At 35.4% G+C, this 16,512-nt stretch overlaps 2 protein-coding genes across 14 annotated transcripts in view; one reads left to right on the top strand and one right to left on the bottom strand.

Moving 5' to 3' along the window:
- Window positions 1-1,759: 1,759 nt before the first annotated feature.
- Window positions 1,760-3,229, bottom strand: LOC117342042. Its single transcript, XM_033904007.1, has 4 exons — window positions 3,058-3,229; window positions 2,827-2,923; window positions 2,427-2,562; window positions 1,760-2,277 (listed from the first exon to the last, which is right to left on the bottom strand). The coding sequence occupies exons 1-4, from the start codon at window positions 3,138-3,140 to the stop codon at window positions 2,093-2,095; spliced, it is 501 nt and encodes a 166-aa protein (XP_033759898.1). The 5' UTR covers window positions 3,141-3,229; the 3' UTR covers window positions 1,760-2,092.
- A 3,930-nt stretch (window positions 3,230-7,159) lies between these two features.
- The window catches only part of LOC117342172 (misshapen-like kinase 1), a 116,771-nt gene continuing 107,418 nt past the window's right edge, over window positions 7,160-16,512 (top strand). For all 13 annotated transcript variants that reach the window (XM_033904195.1, XM_033904192.1, XM_033904194.1 and 10 more), the window contains exons 1-2: window positions 7,160-7,444; window positions 9,581-9,646. In XM_033904195.1, the coding sequence (XP_033760086.1) occupies window positions 7,385-7,444; window positions 9,581-9,646 (126 nt within the window). In that variant the 5' untranslated portion in view covers window positions 7,160-7,384. The remainder of the gene's footprint in view (window positions 7,445-9,580; window positions 9,647-16,512) is intronic.

Below are 16,512 nucleotides of genomic sequence, written 5' to 3'. Positions count from 1 at the left end.
ATATTTAAGGATGTTTGTATTAATATCAAAGACTCGTTGAAATTCTTCGAAGGAGTAAAATGAATTATTGTTTTTGTTTATTAAGTCACTAATTACAATAATTCCTTTATTGTACCAATCTTGATAAAAAATATTCTGATTATCTACTTTAATTAATTTATTATACCAAATTGGTGTTTTAGCCAACATATCTGGGGATTCATATAAATTGTTTTTGTTAGAGAGTTTTATCCATGCTTTAAAGACATCTTTCCAGAATAGATTTTTACATTTATTGTGACATATTGAGATATATTCCATCCCACAGTTAGCCATAAGGTGATCATCAGCAAAAGATCTAAGAATTAACTGCCATTTACTTGAACTTGTAAAAAGTCTCCTTAACCATGTTAGCTTCAAAGATTCAATAAATGACTTCACATGTAACATTTTTAGCCCCCCATCAATGTATTTTTTAATAGTTACATCTCTTTTCACCTTATCTATTTTACTTTTCCAAAGAAAACAATACAATTCTGTGTTTAATTTTTTCAGGAAATTCTCATCTGGATTTGGCAAAGAGATAAAGAGATGATTGAACTGAGAAATTAATAAAGCCTTTATAATATGAATTCTACCGATTGGAGTTAAGACTCGTCGTTCCCAAATTCTAATAAGTGCCTTTAACTTTACTAATTTCTTATCATAATTTAGTTTAGGTATTCGATGAAGGTCAACATGAAATTCAATTCCTAAAAGTGTAAATGTTTGATTTCCCCACTGTAGATTCAGTTCAGGGTAGACAACTTCATCACTATATTTTTTGCTTCCAATCCAAATAGCCTGGGTTTTAGATACATTTATTTTCAATCCTGATATTTTTGCAAAAGATTTTAATTCATCAATAGATTCTTTAAGGGATTTCTCTGTTCCATCCAAGATCAGTGAAGTGTCATCAGCATATTGAGACAGTAAAATAGGAATATTATCAACATCAATACCTTTTATATTATTATTATTCCTTATTCTAATAGCTAAGATTTCAGCACACATTATAAATATGTATGGTGCAATTGGGTCTCCCTGCCTACAGCCTCTCTCTATTTCAAAAAATGGAGACAGATTTCCCCCTTGATTAATCGCTGAGCTTGAATTGTTTTGTAGAACCTTCACCCATTTCTTAATATCTTTCCCAAATTTAAAAAAATCGAGAACTTTATCAATAAACTTCCAGGAAACAGAGTCAAAAGCCTTTTCAAAATCAATAATCAACAACATTCCAGGTATATTTTTATCTTCTGCATATTGCATAATATCATAAACAATTCGAGTGTTTTCCCCAATATAACGTCCCGAGATGAAACAATTAACAGTTTTTGATTGTTTCCTGAATCTCTCCTGTATAGCTGTCAGCCAATCAGGTGTTTTCGGTAGTTTCCGTTAACGAGAAAGAAGGCCGCGAGTTAGCATTCGTCACATCTCGGCAGATTCCGTACATGTAACTGCATCATTGATGAAGAGTACCGGAATCAGCCGTAAGTTCTCTCAAAAGTATATAAGTGTGTAAAATTGTGTGTAAGATTATACAGGGCTACGTATAAATTGTGCCGATCTCCCTGTACATACAAAGATACAAAAAATGGGTTAAAATCAATTGGGTTTTTTTTTAATTTAAGGTCTGATTTATCATGATATTACGGAGTTAGCATCCAGGTAATATAGTAATGTATTACAACACAACTCTAGTGGTAAATAACAACATACATTTTAATGAGTGATATATCACGTGGTACATTTTATCATCAGACAGTTGTACATATTTCAACGATAACATTTTATCGCGAGTTAAGATAATAAGCCACCATAACAAAAACCGATGACATCACTCCCACAACTTCCTTTCCATCATCAGGATTCTTCACAACAAACTCCTCCTCCTCCTCCTCCTCCTCCTCCTCATCATCATCATCATCATCACCACCATCACCATCATCATCATCATAGCTAGCGAGGGACGGGATACCAGTAGTTGATTTGCCTCTGGATACACAATGGGAAAAGAACCATATGCTTTTCCTCGAATTGGTGACAGAATTTCCTCTGCCAGTACAGGTCATCCTGTGGGAGTTCCTTTGTAAGCACCGCAGACAGCTCTAGCCCATAGTTGAAACAACATCATTGCGTTTGAACGCTCCTTGAAATTCGCGTTGTCCCTTTTACGGGATCCGGAGGGCTTCCAGAGTGATCTCCGCTTCACCTGGCATGGAGCTGTTCCGCAGTGGGGACAGAGGGAAGGACCTGTACAAGTATATAATCTAAAGTCAATCCGTATCTTAGAAATACAAGGGTTCTGCCCATCAACAATCGAACTAATGCGAATACTATGAGAGACAATTGAAATCCATTATAAGATAAAGTTTAATGGTCATGTTATGACTATTACTTACGAGTTCTCCATTCCTGGAACATGGAAATCATGGCTGTCCATCTCTCTCTGGTGTTGTTTCTAATCGTTGGCGCATAACCCAACAGTATGGTTATAAGGACGCCGAGGAGATTGCAAAATACCTCGCTTCCAATTCGCTGAAACGAATTAATTGACGATTATAAATCAGTATCAATATATAATTGCTTAACTGTCATTTCATTGCATTAAATGATCAAATGATTAAAATTCGAACCACACGGAGTATCTAAAATTTTCGATAGGCTCGCTTCAAGAGTAAAGAAGGGATTTGGTAAATATACAATGTTCACGCTGGAGAAACAGAAATAACGAAATCTTTCTAAATGTATGACATTGTTGAAATTTACCTACTATTACTTATAAGATTATGCCATACTTACCCACATAAGATCGGCTCTCGCTGGACACATTCTCTCAATTTCTCTCGCAGTAAAGTAATAAAATATTCTTTTGGCATATCCTGGTTCGGGCTCCACGCTACACAAATAAAGATATAAAGTTAAGAGTATTTTTAACAATATTTATTTATGAATTCAGAAACGACATATATGCATTTGACAGCGGTATACTGGGATGCACGTGTAATCGACGAAATAAACGTCCAAACTTACCACGTAAAGTCCCGATAAGCAGCAGGACCTTGCTGCAATGCGCTAAGCATTACCACAAGTATCAAGAATAACTTGATATCCATCGTGGTAGGCAAGATTTAACATAAAATGTTAATATTAGCGGAGAGACTGGCCATCTCCATCTTTACCGGTTGCTAAACAGCTCAGCAACAAGTACGTGACGTCACAAATGGGTTTATATACTTTGCCAATCATGACGTCATGCTATTGTCTTCGCTGTCGGCAACCCATCGGCTTTCTACTAGGGGATACTTGGGATCTGATATCGGGTACTGTCGGCACTTTCCGTAAACGAAAAAGAACTAATCATGAGGCTCCACATCGAGAAATTCACAGGGGCCTGACACAATGGGTGATCTAAGAGGTCGGACGCTGGTGTTAAGTTTTCATTCTGGGTCAAAGGAACGTGTCAAACCCCTGTGGAAAAATACCAAACCCATAGCTTCCGGAATAGTTTCTTCTGTGCTGTCGACATATAGAATTCCCATTAACTGACTCTAAATTTGACACAGTACCAAATTTAGAATTTCTAGTAGGTGCCGTACATACACGAATTGATATAGAAGCTCGTTAGCAATATACATGTGCTTGCATTTGTCCCTTCTGAAATTGCATGTTACAGAAATAGGCATATTGTTGAGTTTGAACATTAAATAATTAGATGGTTCCTATTATTTGCATGTGAGCGTACCATTTTTTTGTATTAATATCTGATCAATAAATATTATAAAGTTGCATTTTCTGCACTTAAAGAAAAGAAAAGACGATATATTGGTTTTTTTTTTTTAATTTTTAATTATTTATTTATTTATTTTTTATGTTGTTGAAACATTTTGTTGTCAAATAAAGAGACAAAGGGATTGGGTACAAGCTATTACAACTTAAGAAATTCCCTCTCCCGACATACATTAAAACATATATACATACAGTGAACCTAGAAAATATCGATTGATTATACAATGTACATATTTAATTAAAATCTTTAAAACAAAATAATTGGTTAGGTTTGATGTAAGGATGCACGTGTCTCAAAATACTGAACTTTATATTATCAGCATGCATTTCACTGCCACACAATAAAACCTTAAGTCCCTTAAGCTATCAAATGAGATAATTCTGTAATTAGAATGATGTTCACATTCAAAGAATAATTTATATTTAACATTCTCACAGCGATTTCCACAACTACAATTTGGACTGTTGGTAAATTTAGCTCGAAATTGTAATTTAACTGACTACTACGACAATCTATAAAAGTAACGAGAGACATTCTCACCAGGGCTATCAAACGTAACATAATGTATAATCTACAAAGCTGATCTTTAGGGACATTTGTCATGTTCTAATTGATAACTACCATTGGAGTGGTTGGTTAAATTATCCTTACCAGAAGAAAAATATAATAATGATGCAATAATATTTTTTTTCGCCATGATATAATAGCAAAAAGCCGTCTCAAAGCGGTTCACAAACTACTGACCATGGTTATTAGGCCTTTAGCGACCATGCCGCCGGAGCTGCCATTTTGGCGCTAACAGCTTACACACGACATTCCGTACACTGTCCTGTCACGTATTCATTAACAACTGAGTCGACTGTAACACACGGGAGTATAGTAACTTGTTCAAGGACACAACACAGCGCCCCTGGCTGGACTCGAACTAGCGATCCTTCGGTCACATAACCTTGAGACCACCGCGCCTCAAAATATTACTAGAATATACTAAATTGTCGTGAGCTATAGGACGGTTGCTAAATTGCCTGCCGCATTGTCACTGATAGATAAACACTTAATACTGAAACGAGTTGGAAACCTTTAACCCAGAGACAATGCCGTCGAAAACTTAAATTGTTCTTCAGGATGCACAGTTATATTACTCCCAATTATCTCAAAACCCTAATAACTCTCACCAAAATCGCCAGTAATGTAGAAAACTATAATTTGCCCAACCACATGCCAGAATATGAAATACTCATGATGAAAAAAGAATAATGCTCTTCCGTGTAATGTATTCATATATTCCTCTCATCGTGAACCTACTTCATTTTAGATATTCTGATGTCTGAACAGGATAACAAATTAATTTCCATGCAAACTCAGAAATATATTCGGGATTCTAACAGCCCCCTCCTCTCAGTCATCAATTAAAAAAAAGTAAAATGTTGCATATTGTTGTGTTGATCCTTTCCGATGCCGACGGATATTCAAGAACGAACGGAATGACCAGGAGAACGTTAATAAAGAAATCGGATAAATTCGCCGATATTAAAAATTACCATTTTTACGCCATGATCCAACATAATCAATTAGACACTGCATGCAGTTTATCCGGAGTTGAAGCCAAAAGTACGATATCGTCAGTATAATAGAGCGAAGAAGTATTAAAATTATCATCATTGGTTCCGCTGTCTGAATCACCAAGTTCTTTCATTTAAAAAAATGTATTTCATGTCACCTTGACTTTGCAGGAAAGACTTTGAATAAGTTGTGCAACCTGTACCCAGTACCTTTGCTAAAGAATGAGCAGTTATATATACATGTATATGTTTTCTGTGCTTAATAACCATCCTCAAAATGTTTGAGCTTATCTTTTGAATTTAAAGTAAACAATTAAATAATGCATTCCACCCCGAAGATTGTTTATGTACTCCGCCTCAATATCTAGCATACAACTATCGAGTAATCATATTGGGTTTCGGGATCTGTATGTCGTGGTTGGGTCAACTTGTTGAAATTTTATATATTTTATTACAAGTAGTTTACCGTATTCGCTGTCGGCAAATATTCATAATATCATCGTCCCTACATATTTTTTTTTTTGATGAGTCAGCATTTATGCTGGGTGTGTGAATGTTAGTGTTTTAAATTTGAATTAATGTGTATAGCGAGCCAGAGTGGAAAAAGTCCTCATTTATGGATATCAATAAATCGATTTATGGATATCAATGATTATTTTTTGATTTCCATAATTCATTCGATAATTATTGATATCAATAAATGAATTATGGAAATCAATATATGAATTATGGATATCCATAGATGGGGACTTTTCCCCACTTTGGCTTGTCATAAATGTGTGAATATTGAGTAATCAATTAGTAAGTCTATATTGTAAGTAAAACTGAAATGGTGTTTGTAAATAACTTATATCAGTAAACTGTATATGTATTTGTGACGTATTCCAATTTTGATCAAATTTAATATGTATACACAGAGTGCCTTGTCTAATCTTTTGTATTATTTTTGCACACAAATTTGTTGAAGGGAATAAATATTTGTACTTGCCTGTAGCTAGCGGTGTACATGATATGGATTATTAATTAATTAATTTACGGGAGACTTGATCAGGAACGATTAAGTAAGCTCCCGAAATGTACACTTCATGGAGTAATGTAAAGTGAAAATAGCAAAACCGGTCATTTCTTCATTTCTGCTGAAATCACGGATTTTTAAAAGTCAGTGCTATGAACCAGAACATCGAACACTTGAACTTTCCGACTTGCTAGATAGTCCAGCGGCCCCAAATCGCAGATCACCATCTGGATCTACCAACCTAGTTTGTAAAGATTTGAAATGAGGTACAACTGTCATATTTTTTCCTGATGGTCCACAGAGCTTTGCAAAAGTCTGGTTAGCTTCACTGTTGTAATAAATTGATATATCAAGCTCCTTTATTCCATGATCATATAATGCTTAATACTGATATTAGTGTATCAAAGTACCAAATATATATTAATATACGCGACTTCTGAAATGTGAGTGTTATTGTGGGCTTTGTATTGTAACTTTGTATAAAAAAAGTCGTTGTGAGTTAAGCTTGCAATGCATTGCCAGTCTCAAGAAAAAAAAATCTGTGAATGGAAATATTTTGATCAATTTTCTACATAAATAAATTAAAATGCAAATATACAATAACATAATGATTTCAATAAATGTAAGAGTCTCGTTCTATGTGGTAGGATGGATTCGTTGGGCTTGGCTCTAAAACCCAACCGCAAAGACTGGGATGACCTCATCCCTTCCCGGTGTAAGGCCTAGTTCAACGGCGAGATTCTCTTCCTTTACCCAGAATGCATCACATCTGTCACGATACTTAACATTGTAAATATAGGTGTTAAGATTGGCATTTCGAGGCAGGATTCTTGCTTCATATCGGAGTATGGTTCATGTGTCGGCAGACGACCTGATAGAATGACTTTTTGAGAAAATATCTGGACAAAATCGGCCGTAAAATACCGCTCGGTGACTGCTTTTCCGAGCCGAGATATCAAGAGGAAGCGGTGTATTTTCGAATGAAGATCAAATATGGCGGCCACACAGTCTGTGAACGTCAGTTTGGACGATATAGATCTCTCAAGTTTACGGGTAGGTATTCTATCTGATCAACGAACAAAGTTAATGAATTGTAAAACACAGACCATTTTCACTCAATAAGCTTCATTTGAGTGTGCTTTGATGTATATTGTGTCTGAAAACATCTCCCGAATAACCAGTGTCGAATCAGCTGACAAGATGAAAATGACAACAAAGACTCGATTCTACCTTGTTTTTTTTTAGAACAGGGACAAAACGTGAGATGTCTGGATGTATTTTGCGTTCCTGCAAAAACTACTTTATTCATTTATTTGGTTTTAATTTAGAGGTTCAATAACAGTGCGAATAAATAACCGTTTTGGTCCTGGTGACTCATATGTGTCTCCACTCCCGTGTAAATTTAAGCACGTGTGATTTGACTGGGCACACGTGCAGTACATGTGTGGTACATTGGTCTAATGGTCTTGTGGCTAAATTACTTCAATATATATAGAAATCGTTACCTGTATAGAGGAACGTGTGAACATTTTTACGAGATAATTCTCACAACCGCCCAATCTCAAAGACAATATATATATCCACCAGACATTTGACCCCCAATCCCATGCCCAGAACACACCGCAGTTTAATAATAGTAAAATGAAGATTGGGCATATTTTCCAACATCCCACCTTCTTTCTGTAATCCTGGTAAGATAGTAGTTGCTTCCTGCTGGTTTTGTTTACCGTTTGGGAGACATTTTCTTAAGCTAATTAGGATATATTTGTAGTTGTCCGACACCCTAGAACATTATGCCTCCATGGGTTTCGGTTTGATCCAACTACCGTAGGGTAGAGATATTGAAATAGATATAATTAATAATTACTGGTGTTACATTTCCAAAAACTGATTTGCACATTTTCAAGATATCAAGAGGGGCCACGGTGGCCGAGTGGTTAATAATTAGGTGTCCCAACACTTTATCACTAGCCCTCCACCTCTGGGTTGCGAGTTCGAAATCTATGTGGGGCAGTTGCCAGGTACTGACCGTAGGTGGTAGATTTTCTCCGGGCACTCCGGCTTTCCTCCACCTCACAAACCTGGCACGTCCTTAAATGACCCTGGCTGTTAATAGCAAGATACCCTAGGTGTGTATTAATTGATTTTGAAGTCCTTTGATTTCAAATTGACTTGGTGCATACATGTCCCTACACAGATTTGGTGTGAACATGTAAACAAGTACTCCATATGTGATAGGTATTTTTGTTGGGACTATTGTTAAACTTGGACAGAATTTTTTTAAGTGTATTGAAATTTTCAAATCCTTCAATAAATGAAATGGATTATGACAGAATTTAAATGTTTCTTAGTTGTCGGACAGGCAAACAGTAACTTGAGAGTGTTATATAATTTGCAGCTTACATCAGAGATCTAGATTCAGAGATGTGGAGGACAAAAATCAAACGGAGACAGCTATTTTGTTGTACCATTATCAATTCCTGACATGACATCATCATTGGTTCATATTATGTTGCCATGTTGCCAGGTTGCCATTGATTTTTAACTTTATTACACTGATGACATATATGCAGGATATCAAAATGGTTTATAAACCCGTTATGTAATAAATGATAATAACACTATAGTGTTGTGTCCTTTTGTATTACACAATACTGGACCCTGGTGAGACAGTTTGTCATTTACCAAAAGTAGGTCACTCTGACTTACTTTTCTACCTTTGACCTACATAAAAAATCCTTTACAGGCTATGCTGCATACATTTCTTGTCACTGAAACTTAATGCATATATGCTTCATGAGTTTTCCTTGGTGAAGCAGTGTTTTTTCAATAGCAAAACTAGGTCACACTGACCTATATTTTGACCTTTGACCTACATCAAAGACAAATCTTGTCTGAGCGTTATCAGTATCACATACACTACTTGTCACTTGGATCATTAGTTCACCTTGGTGAGGCAGTGTTTCATATATATAGCTTGTAGGTCAATTTGACAGGTCTACATTTTGACCTTTGACCTTTAACATCTGGTTGAGAATGTCTTTGTTAATAATTTTTTTTTCCAGCATTTTTGAAAATCCTAACTAAATATCATATCAATAGTAAATGGACTGGTTGGCACTTACCTATTTCAATGGATCGTCTAATATCGATAATTGTCCAGTGAATGTTTTTGGTTGTTTATTTCAGGATCCAGCTGGGATATTTGACCTGATAGAGGTCGTCGGAAATGGCACCTACGGACAGGTGTATAAGGTATGTTCAATGATTTTATCTATCATTATATATCTAGTATTCCAATGATCACTGATTATGAATAAGAAAATTTGAATTCATAAACATATAAGGTAGCAACTCGAGTCTCAGTCAGGGTTAAGTGTTTAAACTATGCCTATTTAGACTATTGTCTTTTGAAGAAAAGAAGAATAAAAGACCCTAGCTAGTTATTTTAAAGAATTCCTTTAAATCTGATAAGGACTCAATTATTATATCATTGCCAGTTTGAAGTTGCAAACCTTAGGCCTGTACATAGACAAAACACATGTGTGATATTTTTTTTGCCCTGCTTCACAGCCGAGGACTGACTTTAATTTTCCTTAGATAAAAGTACTCCCCCCCCCCCCCCCCCCCCCCCCCTCCACCAAAAGAAGAAAAAAAAATATGAAGATCTTACCAATTTTCAGGAAAGTATAATGATGTTTTCCAAATTGAAGCAGTTAAAGGTTGTTTCTACCACAATACCCTGTGTTATTCAACTCTCAGACCATCAGTTAATCATTACAGCTGTTGATTAACAATCTGTTTATACCACACGTGGTATAAACTCTGTACGCATTTTGATTGGCTAACACGGTGAACTTTGACCCAAGCTGTAATTGTTAATAACGTCATCAATAATCTAATGACGTCACATCACCGGGTCCCAGACGTCACCGGTACACTTTATTTGCATACGCGAAATTATACTTGACCACGTTTCCCTTTGATTCAAGCCGATATTATTGTGGTAGAAACAGGTCACACGACTCGAAATTGTTGGATATGGAATGTATTTCACACTCGTAAGTTAGTTTTTAAAAGTTGCAAAAAACACTCGCTAAAGCTCGTGTCTTTTGTAACTTTTAAAAAATAACTCACTGATGTGAAATAAATTCCATATCCAACAATCACTCGTTGTGTAACCTCTATATATTTCAGCTTGAAGTTTCTCATTGCCAGTGTCATGCCTGAATTCCTCATCAATAAATGATTGTTAAGTTACTTGTAATGCAATATATTGATGTTCTTGTTAATTTCTGTTGTTACCTATCCTTCACCTAAAGTGGGGGATGATACAATAGCTCAACCCATTAGAGTGCCAGCCACGTAACCTCAGGTGAAGATCCGAGGTGTATGGATGGACATACACTTCTTACCAATGTTGGTTTGTGTTTCTCAAGAAGCTGAGAAATGAATCGGTCTGTGCTGTCGTGGTTGTGTCATGATCATTGGGCTAGATATTTTACCCTTATTGCTCTGGATCGCAAGTGACATGACTCCTGTATGTTGTACAGTGAGGTAGTCACCAACTACTACCAGGAGACCTCAAAATGACCCCGTTATTTATCGTGGTGATCAACATCGCAAACAAACATACAAAAAATCTGCCTCAAACACTGTATTGTCTTTGGTAACATTTCAAAATGACATTTAAATTCAGTTGATTTCGGGCAAATTAAAGTGAGAAGAGCAGTGTATTTGATGCTGATCAGACGAGCTTTGACTTTATTGTTGCATTGGAAATTGAAATACTTGACACTATGCATCAGCATAATGAATGCTTTATGTTTTTTAAATACAAAATATATCACGTGCACAGTGAAGATATTTTGATTACAATCAATGATTGTTTGAATAATTTACAGTTTTCCAATAAATGATCCTGATTCCCAAAACACTAGTTGGATCATCAGCAAGGAAAATAATAATGATCATGAGCTCAATTTTGAAGATCAGTGAAATCAATTGATTCCAACATGGGACTATTAATTATAACAAGTGGGGATGGGATGGTGATAATACTGATATCATGAATGAAGCTGTAGTCCATTTGGTGATGAAAAAATGTGCTTTTACTATATATATATATATCATATGATAAAACCCAGCATTCCTGATTTGCTACATTTCATCAGTTTTATATTTGGTATGTTAATATGTACATGATATATGTGTAGACCTATATTTAACATATTTGCTCAGATATTCAGTGAGTGTTTCAACATTATATAAACATTACCATGTGTTTACTGTCCCCCAATAGGAACGAGGATGGGGGTTGGGGTGAATTGGAGGGGTAGGGTTGGGGGTAGCTATAGGGGGCTGGGGGGATACCCGGGCTCTGTCTCATGCAATAACTATCACTTTAACTTCATACTCCGTGCCTGAGTTCACCTAGGTGAGGCAGTGATCACAAGCACAATTTAAACTTGAAACTAGAGATAAAGTTAGGTTTCATAATATATGTCGATTAAATAAAACTTGGTATTGTTTAAGTATTTACCGCAAACATCTAAGCTTTATTATAAGTGAGCCTGCATAAATTCATTAAAATCTTTATTAATAAGTCATATTCAACTTGTCATTTTCATATTTTCAAGTAAGAACAGACTATAGCTGAAACTCACTCAGGTGTAAAATTTGACATGTTGGCCAGGTAATACAGGTAAATTTCAAAATGTCATGTACAAAAAGTAGGTCACAGTTTGATACTGACCTACTTTTTATCATTTGACCTACATCAAAGCCTACAAAGGAAAACAATTCCTTAAAGGCCCTATCCTATATACCGGTACTAGCTATTTGTCATTGGAATGTCATATTTGGGACCAAGCTCGCCTACTGTAATTCCAGTTATGGGACTATAACAAGCCAAGTATATATGTATAATTAAATAAGTTGTAATCTGCCTAAATCTCCGTCTAGCTAGCTGCATATACATACTGAGAAAAGGCAATAGATCGCTGTCTGAACACTGAGGAAATTTGTGATTTCTTATCTAGGGCTAATTAAATAATAATTTAGCATTTCCATGTACAGGTAATGTATAATATAATATTATGAATTAAAATTTTCAGAAGAAACTAGATTTTGTCCTCCATAAAAAAAAATTGAGATTTTGGTCTTCATAGATCTAAAGGCAGTAAAACTTAGCTTGTAGATCGCTCGGGGGTAGAATGTTTATATTCACGGGAATGTTGTGTACTGTCTCAGATGTAAGGCTGTTTAATCACATGTTTTGTAACACACATACATGTGCACATGAAGTGTGTCATAATTGACGGTTGAAAAGAAGGCACTTCAAAGCATGTCCGCTACCACTTTATGTTATTGGGGCATAAAGGAAAAAAAATCCTTCTACACTTAATTGCTGAATTTAAAAAATTAAAAAAATTAATGTAGCTATTTATTATTGTTTAATAGAATGGCTGAAAAGGGTGTAAAATTTAATTATCATGTTGTTATTATTAGCCATATTCCTCAGACAAGTAATTTTACCAGCTGTCCAGAACCCTTGGCATTGAGAAATTAATTTGGTCAGTTCAGTCAGTTAAATATTAGGAGAAAAAAATTAAAAGAAAATTACTAAAGATACATTATATTTATATATCATAATATGGCTTATAATCTTGTTTTCTCTGTCAAATTATATTATATAATGATATAAAATTGATCTACTGTGAAATGGAAAATGTGTTTATGAAGTTGGTCTTTCATAAATTCAGTGTATGAAATAGACGTCAACATATGCTGTCGGTTTGTTTGAGACAGTTCTGAGGACTGAAAAGAAATATGGTGGATTCTATCAAAATTGAAATATATTGTTGTTAGACCAAAGACATTTTTACCGACTTAAAACATAATTTTCACCAGACGGTAAAATAATCTTCGACAATGTGGACACCACGCCTGCTGCAGTGTTTGTTTCAGTAGCCATTTGGTTCTACAGACAGTCCACAGACATGATACAGTTGTAATATAGAAAGTTCATCAGGGCTTTCTGGGATACCATTGTAAATATTGTCAGTATTATAATGATAGGGGTCTAGGATCTGTTGTGGTGGATCATTTCCGACTCTGTCAGTCTGTGTACTAAATACATTGTCCAAGGCTTCAGGTTACGACTGACATTTTGGGATTGAGGGAGGGAATTACGGATTTCATTTCACCGACTGCTCCATTTAGGTTATTTCACTTGGTCATGAGTTTGTGATACAGAAACCTGTGTGTTATGACCACTTGTATTACCAAAACTTGTATATAATGACCACTTGTTACAGAAATCTGTCTATTGTGACCACATGATACAGAAACCTGTCTATTGTGACCACATGTTACAGAAACCTGTCTATTGTGACCACACGATACAGAAACCTGTCTATTGTGACCACATGATACAGAAACCTGTCTATTGTGACCACATGATACAGAAACCTGTCTATTGTGACCACATGCTACACAAACCTGTCTATTGTGACCACATGTTACAGAAACTTGTCTATCGTGACCACATGATACAGAAACCTGTCTATCGTGACCACATGATACAGAAACCTGTCTATTGTGACCACATGATACAGAAACCTGTCTATTGTGACCACATGATACAGAAACCTGTCTATTGTGACCACATGTGATACAAAAACCTGTCTATTATGACCACAGATTCTGAAATGTCCTTCAATTTGGTGAAAAATACGGTAATAATAATTTGCAGGACAAAAATATGAATTGTTTTCAATCATGTAAAAAAACAGTTTTGTGTTCTGTTTTGAATATTTTAATATGGTTGTTTGAAAATCATTTAATTAGTGTACGGTGCCGGAATCCCATCAGTCATGTTTAGCTGAGCTCGTCGTTTTTTAACTGACTCCTTCTGTTACGACTCGTCTTTCTGAAGTCTGTTTGGTCACTGTGTAATGACCGTTGTTGTTCGTAATTGACCGTCATGTATATTATATATATGTACACACGTGTGGATACTACCTTGACTTCAGCCATTAAGTGTGTCTGTCGGCCATTAACTATTTCTGTCGGGTGACTTTTAGCTTTTCTTTGATTAAAAGTAGAAATAATTAATGAGTGAAGCATCAATATTTACTGCCGAGAGAATTCTACACTACTGGTGTAAATGGGTCAGTGGCTGTGTGCTGGCAACCCCATCCTGTTTACCTGTATATCAAACCTTCGTTATAATTATATACCTAATACTGCATGTATCTTTGAGTCACACCCTAGATACACTTCCACTGTACTTGGAGGAACATCTGAATATTACAGAAACTAGTTTTCTTGATATATTTCTATATAGCTATCATTGAATTATGATAGTTTTTGATAAAACCTGCCTAAAAAGGCCAGCTCTTAATATTGAAAACCTGTCTATAAAGGCCAACACCATATGATGAAGAATGTTTTATGAAGGCCACCTCTATACAAAGAAAACCTGTCTATAGAAGTCACCTCTCTCAATATAATGAAAACCTGTCTATAAAGGCCAAAAAAAATAAAAAAAATCTAATTTGTTTGCTTGCATTGTAGAAATATGCCAGAGTTTATGAGTCTGTAGATTATAGGGGACAGTAACTTGCTTTGCTGGTATCAATATTTGCTAGTGAAGGTCGAGATTTCCTGAAGGAAACGACACAAGGAAATAGAAAAATAAGATGACAGTATATGTAGCTAGCTATACATGTGCATGTATGTAACAACAGAAATAGCATCAATACAAAAGATTAATTCAACTTTGGAAATTTTGATAATATTTAAATATTTTAATTTTGAGGACAAATTCAGTTGAGTTAGTGTTATATTTTAACTGATTCATTTCTGACGTCTGTTTGTGTGGGGCTAGAAAATGACTTTAGGTATAATAGTGTCAAATCTCTCTTACAGAGGATGAGTGTGTGTACCGACAATCCATCACTGGGATACAGCTTAAATAATGTTATACATTCTAGTGTTTGTGTTAGGTATTTTATGAATGAGGCACTTTGCAGATAAAATGAGGTCATCTGTACAATCTGATCATAGCCCCGGACTTCCTGAAAAAATAATCATTTACAGTGGTGTAACGATTGAACTTTATTGATACATTACAATAGCTGTGGTCTCGATACGATCAAACTTTATCGATACATTACAATAGCTGTGGTCACGATACATATATATTTAGAGCAGTTATTAGACGATAACTTATTTTCAAGTCCATAACTATGATATCGCGGTATATATAATAAATTTAATATTGTTTGCAATATTTTCATGCTTGTGCGGGGGGCATATAGTGTTACTCATGTCCGTCCTGTCCCGTCCCATCGCGTCCCATCGCGTCCCATCGCGTCCCCATGCCATGTAACTACTGTAGCTAATCTCGGGAACTACTGATGCGATTCTCGCCAAACCCTGTTTTGAGGTGTCAGTTGGCAGCGGGGGCATTTATGTCTTACAGACATTTTCTAGTTAACTACTTAAAAGTAAGATATTTCATCGAGTCTACCATTTATGAAAGTGTCTTTGGGATCTGGATCAGGGGTAGATCCATATACACGTACCACAAATGAAATGATTTTAAGCACAAGTTTTTACATTGACACAAGTACTATATATCATAATTAAGTGTTATAAATGTCATTATTGTTCACAATATGACCTCTAGCTAGTTAACCGTACAAATTATATGTTAGAAGCAGGTGCCTATTTATTTCGTTCAGGGTCAGTGTTTTAGACCCACCCTTATAATTAATTGCTCTTAATTAGAGGGGGTCATGAATATAAGGAATGAACCAATTTGGTAAAAAAACCTTGACACATGTACAGTGATTAAAACAATGTGACGTAAAGTCAATAGTGCCGTTTTTGAAATTGTCCCAAATAAAAAGGTGAAACTGCTATTTAATGGATCATTTGGGGAATGTGAAAATCAAAATATTAAGTCATTTGTGGTTAAACCAACTATACATAATTAGAAAGACGTTCAAACTCTCAGAAAGGAATTCAATAAAGTTTTGACTAAATGTAACGAGGACAAATCTAGATAGTAATGATATCAAATTAAACAAACTGGTTGTAAAGTCACATTA

The sequence above is a fragment of the Pecten maximus genome, chromosome 14 (assembly GCF_902652985.1).
Source record: "Pecten maximus chromosome 14, xPecMax1.1, whole genome shotgun sequence".
Lineage (NCBI taxonomy): Eukaryota > Metazoa > Mollusca > Bivalvia > Pectinida > Pectinidae > Pecten > Pecten maximus.
The sequence above is the reverse complement of the archived record's forward strand: the minus strand, read 5'-3'. Positions and strand labels throughout refer to the sequence as shown.